This window comes from Octodon degus, unplaced genomic scaffold (genome assembly GCF_000260255.1).
Source record: "Octodon degus isolate 3935 unplaced genomic scaffold, OctDeg1.0 scaffold00056, whole genome shotgun sequence".
NCBI lineage: Eukaryota > Metazoa > Chordata > Mammalia > Rodentia > Octodontidae > Octodon > Octodon degus.
In genome coordinates, this window is record NW_004524632.1 from 7,502,848 (window position 1) to 7,508,852 (window position 6,005).

Consider the following 6,005-nt stretch of genomic DNA (forward strand, 5'->3'; position numbering starts at 1 on the left):
CAGTCCCTGTGCTTTGCTAAGCTTGTTCTAAGTAGGTGCTTTAGACCACTGAGCCATCTCACCAGCCCCTGCCCTCCCATTTTAATGGCTTTTTGAGTCAAGGTCTTCCTGGGTGGCTCTGGCTGTCCTTGAATTCCTTATATAAGCCAGGCTGGCCTTGAACTGGCGGCAATCCTCCTGCCTCAGCCTGAGACCTGGGACAACAGGAGTGCACCGCCATACCCAGCATCCATTTCCCACTTTTTCCCCAGTGATAAACAAGGGTGTGAACCACAGGATGGGGTGCAGAAGAAGCAGAGCGGAGGGCCCCATGTGAGGGAGGGGTGCCCTGGGGGGTCCTGGAGGGGAGATGGTGCAGGTCACACTGCAGCGTGGGGAGTGGAGGGCGGGGGGGGGGCAAGCTGTGGATTCTCCTCCTGCTCTTCTCTGCCTTGCAGCGTGATCCTGGAGAGTGACCCCCAGCAAGTGGTGCAGAAAGTGAACTTCAGGGTGAGACTTCTACCCCCTACCTCTGCAGGCCATCTCCCATGCTCTGTGGCTTGTCCCCTCCGGACAGCCACTGCAGGACCCAAGCTCTGGCCAGGCAGAGTGGTGTACACCTGTCATCCCAGCACTCAGGAGGAGGCTGAGGCAGGAGGATCATTGTGAGTTTGATGCCAGCCTGGGCTACATAGTGAGACCTTGTCTCAAAAAAGCTAAAAGCAGGGCTGGGGACATAGTGTACCTGCACAAGCACCTGTCTGACAAGCACAAGGCCCTGAGTTCAACTCTTAGTACAAAAAAAAACAACCCGGGAGACCTTCTTGTCCTCTCCCTGCAAGGTCCCAAACACCTCCCCACTCTGCCTGACAGGAAGTGTAGACAGGAAATCAGGACATCCTCAGGATACCATGCCCTTAGGTCTTGGGGTACAGTAGTGCCCCGGATTCTGGCATCCCCAGGAGGGGTAGCAGGACTTCTGTGGACCTGGGACCCAGGAGCAGCTCTGGGCCTTGCTGTACCCACAGCCCACAGCCCCCCTCCTCACCCCTGTACCCTTGCCACAGGCTGACCCCTCCCCAACTACCTCCCTTGCAGGCAGATGACAGCAGTCTGGCAGAACAGAGCGTGGCCCAGGTAGGTCCTCTGATCCATCCACCTTGGCCAGAAATGGGCTGGAGACAGGGGAGATGGGCATCCTGGGGGACTGTGAAGGCCGGGAAGGGCTTCTGGGAAGGGTCACAGACACTGCCTGCTCCTCAGGTGGGCATCTGGGTGCTTTGGGAGGAGAGGCAAGATTCCTCCTGGTATCTCTAATATATGTTTTCAAACTCAAGAGCTTGCCCTTGCCAGGCAGGCATTTATATGGCTGAGCTATCTCTCTTCCACCTGCTCCTTCTGCTCCAGGCTGACTTAGCTGAATGGGACCCAAAATGAACCGCCTGAGTTTTATTTTCTTACTGGGACTGAACTCGGGACCTCGCACTTGCCAGGCTGTTTTGTTTTTAAGATGTTCTCATTATGCTGCCTTGAACTCCTGGGCTTTAAGTGATTTTCCTGCCTCAGCCTCCTGAGTACTTAGAACCTTAGCACACAGCTGTGTTAAAGGACTCAGTCTCATTCTAGGCTGGGCATGGTGGTGCACGCCTGTAGTTCCAGGACTTGGGAGACTGAGGCAGGAGGAGTGCAGATTCAAGGCCGGGCTGGACCACATAGTGAGATCTTGTTTCAAAGTAAAATAAAAATCAAAAATTGCTAGGGATGGGGCTCAGTGTTCCCGGGTTCAATGCGTAGTACTGCAAAAGACAAGCAAACATCATGGCAGGATCTAACGTTCCCCACTCAGCGTCCAAACCCTGGTGCCTGAGCGGCCCTGCTCACACCCTCCCTGCATGGTCCTGACTGGACAGAGAAGTGTGGCTGGGGCAGGGTCTGGAACCCGAGGCCAGCTCAGCTCTCGGGCTGCATGGACTTCCTCTTAGGCCGACTGCCTGCCCTCTCCCTCGCCTGCGAGTCTCCTCTGGGCTCACACTAACCCTGCTTCCCTGGAGCTTCACTCCCGGCGCCGACTGTCCTGCTCAGCATCCCGGCCAGCTGCTGGGTGCCCAGCCCCTGCACTGCCCTCCGCGTCCACGTGTATCCACATGCCCTGTGGGAGTGAAAGCAGCCGATTGGCCATTTTAAGGGGGCACAGCACTTGGGGGCATTGAGCAGAGCAGATAGGAACAAAGTGCTGAGCGGGGTGTGGTGGTGGTGCATGCGCTAACCCCAGCCCTGGGGAGGCTGAAGCGGGAGGATCGCTAAGAGGCGTAAGCCAGCCTGGGCGACATAGTGAGTTCAAGGCCAGCCTGAGCTGCATAGCGAGATCCTGTCTCAAAAGGACAAATAGAGAGGAGGAAGCAATGATTAGCAGCAAATGGGGCATAAAAATGGGAACGATTCCGCTAGAAGTTAAAGGGCCTCTTGTCCCCAGAAAAAGGACGAGGGACATAAACAATGTGGGCTGGAGCCTCCTCCTCAACCCACTCCCTGGGGGTTGGCACTCAGGGGCAGCTGGGGCCGGGGCGGCCGAGCCCTGCTTCCGCGGGCACGTGGCCCAGAGGACAGGCATCTGCGTGGCACGGAGGAGGCAGGGCGCCGCCAAGGCTGCAAATGCAGGAACCAGAGAGCTGGGCGCGCCGGCCCTTCCTGTCCGCCTCGGGCCTGGCCTCTTTCAGGCGGGCACAGATGCGCTGCTGCCACCTAGTGACCCGGGGCTGCAGGGCGGCCGGGGGAGCCTGGCCGCCTCCCAGCCAGGAAAGCCGTTCGCGGTCTCCTCGACTTTCTCTGTACCTCCTGCACCACTCCAGGTTCTGCAGTCCGCCAAGGAACAAATTAAATGGTCGCTACTGAAGTGAAGGCAATCCTGACCCGATTCCAAAAGCCCCAAGGGCTCTGTGCGTTGTCCTTCCCAGCGCCCTGGCCCGCCCCGGGGACCCTGCGGGCCAGATGAGCTGCCCTTCCTAGCGTCCAATAAACCTGCTTTGTCTCCTGCCAAGGGTCTCCTCCTTTCTCGGCCTGAGGGTGGTGTGTTCGGACACGGACTCCTATGCGATATCTAGCGCCACTCAAACACGCCCCTCCTTGTGGCTGTGAGCTGGGGAGCCGGAGAAGGGCACTGTCACAGTAAGGCTGCGACCGGATTCCCTGGCCCCGGAGCAGTCCGAAGGCCAGGTATGGGTACGTGACTCTTTGCCTTAGCAGGCGTGCCTGCTCCTGAGTCCCAGAACCTGCGGCTTCTCCATCTCTCCGACGCTGGCACTCCCAGCGTCCCGGTTCCCGAGACCCGCGCTGGTCTGGGGTTACCGGCAGCCCTGGACAGCACATTTTACCCCTAAACCGGGGCGGGGCGGGGCGGGGCTCCCCCTGCCCCGCCCCCGTGGGCACCCAGTGCAGCAGGAAGCCCCGCCCTAGGACGGCATCCGCGATCCTGCAGCGCCACCTGGAGGGAAAGGTGGAAAGCGCCCCCTGCCAGTCGGTTGCCCTTAGTAACCCCGCGCCTGTGTTTCCCCACCCCACCCCACCCCACCCCACCCCCAGTCTTCTAGGGCTGGACGCAGGGCGTTGCCCTAGCAACCAGCACGCCTGACCTGTCCTGCGAGTTCTGCGCCAGTTTGGGCTCGAGTGAGCCGTGCTTGTGAATAAAAGTGGTCCTTGTTACCGGATCCTGTACCGTGAGACTTCAGGACCTGATATTCACAGTCGATTTTTTGAGACATGGTCTTGCAGTGTCGGTCAGGCTAACTCGGAGTTCACTACATATCCCAGACTGGCCTTGAACTTTGGCGACCTTCCTGCCTCAGCCTCCCAATACAAGTGTGCCTAATTACAGCCGGCTTTGAATTTGTATATTTGCGCTATTAGAGAAAATGACAGCGATATGATAAAGTAAGCTGTGTGTATATAAACTTTTCCAGTAAGTTGTACAAAAAAGCAACTCGAAACAGATGCAGTATGTAATTAAATGGCGCAGTACGGGGGCCCGGGTGGCGACAGGACTAAAAATTCTCCAGAAATACTCCAGCAGAGTTGGGACTACACCCAGCGCCTGGCTCCGGCCAGCGCCCTCCCACGACCTCAGAGATAGGAGGAGCGATCGTTTCCAGGCAACCGGGCTTTGCAGGGGACGATGGAGCTACTAATGGGAGGGTGGGGCAGCGAAGACCGGCTCCCACGTCCCGCTCCGCCGAGAATACCTGAACTAGACACGGGGTGCCAGTGCCTGCCGAAGCCTACGCAGCGCTAGCCCCTGGGGGACACTGGGTGCAGAGGGTTCCCTGCACCCTCTACCCGCGGGGCGTTCGAGTTCCGGCCCACATGGGACAGCTGTCCACCCTTCATTCCCCGGACCCCCAGAACTCCGCCTCTGCAGCCACTCTCGCTGCGTCCCAGACGCAGGTGCCCACGAGCTGAGTCGGCAGCAAGCGTGAGGCCCCAGCGTCACCCACCGGTCGGGGGTGATGGGGCCTCTCTTCGTCCTTCTCTCTGTGCCCTCGGACTCGGAGGTCCCGAACGTGCGTCCGGGCGCCCCTTTTCTCCCACTAAATGACACCAAGGACAGGTTCAGAGCGGAGATTCAGAGAGTCTGAACCCAACCGGGGATACTCGAGGACACACTGGTGTGACGTGCGCCTCCACACATTTTTATACCATCTGTTATAAAACCAGACGCAGCCCCGCTCCAGCCCCCCCCCCCCGGCCCACGGCCTCCAGCCGATTGGTTGGCAGGAAGGCAGGGCTGCTCCGATTGGCTGATTGGCTTGCGTCCCGCCAGTGACCGACCGCGCCAAGGTGGGGCGGGGTCTCTGCGGAGCTGCGCGAATGGGTGAAAGAGGATCCCCCGGCCCAGATTCTCACTTTGAAACTGTATAGTGGGAAATCCTGCCCCAGAATTCCCAGTGAGTAATTCCTAACTCCGGGTCCTGGGGCAATTTACCCAAAACACACTGGGCACCGTCCTATTCTTTCCTTCCAACCCTCGTCTCATTCACGCAAGCGTATTTGTTTTTTGTTTGTTTCAGACAGAGTCTCGCTATGCAGTTCAGGCTGGCCTGGAACTTTCTATGTAGCCCATGCTGGCCTCGAACTCACGGCGATCCTCCCTCGGCCTCCTGAGTGCTGAGATGACAGGCAGGGGCCACTATGGCCATTTATTCTATTATTTGAGTTTGCCTTGAAACACCTACCAGACTCCCAGTGGGGTGGGTGGGGCTTAAAAGGAGAGATGGGATTTGACAGATGTTTCAGAGTAGAAATACTGGTGGGAGGGGCCGAGGAGATAGCTCAGTAGAATAAGCGCTTGCCTGCCGGCGGTGCCTGGGACTGCCGGAGCCCGGGCTGAGCGGGCGCCTGCACACTCCTGGCCGCTCACGGGAGACATGCCTACAGCTCTAACTTCAGCTGAACAGTGGAAGGAACTCCCGCTGCTTACACTTCAGATGCAGCTTGCTGTTTCCTGAGGTCTTTTTCTTTTCAATTAAGACCTACAGAAAGGGGTTGAGGGTATAGCTGGGGCAGAGAGGTTGCCTCGCAGCATGGCCAAGACCCTGATTCCATCTGCAATGCAAAAACAAACAACAACAACAGCAACAAAAAAGCACCAAATTACATTTTAGCGTTTGTCTGTTTCCTATCATGCCCATCCTAGATGAGGACCCCAGGAAACGAGAGTGAGTGTGGAAGAGTGAGCCTCAAAATGGACTCTTTAGCAAGGAAGGCTGTAGCGATAAAATAATGAAATCGCCGTGCCTGCAGTCCCAGCCCTTGGGAGGCTGAGGCAGGAGGATCCCTGCAAATTCGAGGCCAGCCTAGGCTACATAGGCTGTCTCAATAAGAATATTATTAGGGGCTGGTGAGATAGCTCAGCGGTCTAAAGCACCTGCTTAGGAAACCTCAGGCAGGCGCAGACCGCGGTTTGATCCCCAGCACCACATGCCATACCAGCTGCGCCCTCAGGGCAGGCTGAGCCAGCCACGAATAAATAAATA

The 6,005-nt window shown here is 57.8% G+C and overlaps 1 protein-coding gene across 4 annotated transcripts in view; it reads left to right on the plus strand.

The window, feature by feature from the left end:
* The window catches only part of Copz2 (coatomer protein complex subunit zeta 2), an 8,476-nt gene extending 5,464 nt beyond the window's left edge, over window positions 1–3,012 (plus strand). For all 4 annotated transcript variants that reach the window (XM_023718096.1, XM_004633669.2, XM_023718097.1 and 1 more), the window contains 3 exons: window positions 438–489; window positions 1,078–1,116; window positions 2,829–3,012. In XM_023718096.1, coding sequence (XP_023573864.1) covers window positions 438–489; window positions 1,078–1,116; window positions 2,829–2,876 — 139 coding nt within the window. In that variant the 3' untranslated portion in view covers window positions 2,877–3,012. The remainder of the gene's footprint in view (window positions 1–437; window positions 490–1,077; window positions 1,117–2,828) is intronic.
* Window positions 3,013–6,005: the final 2,993 nt, after the last annotated feature.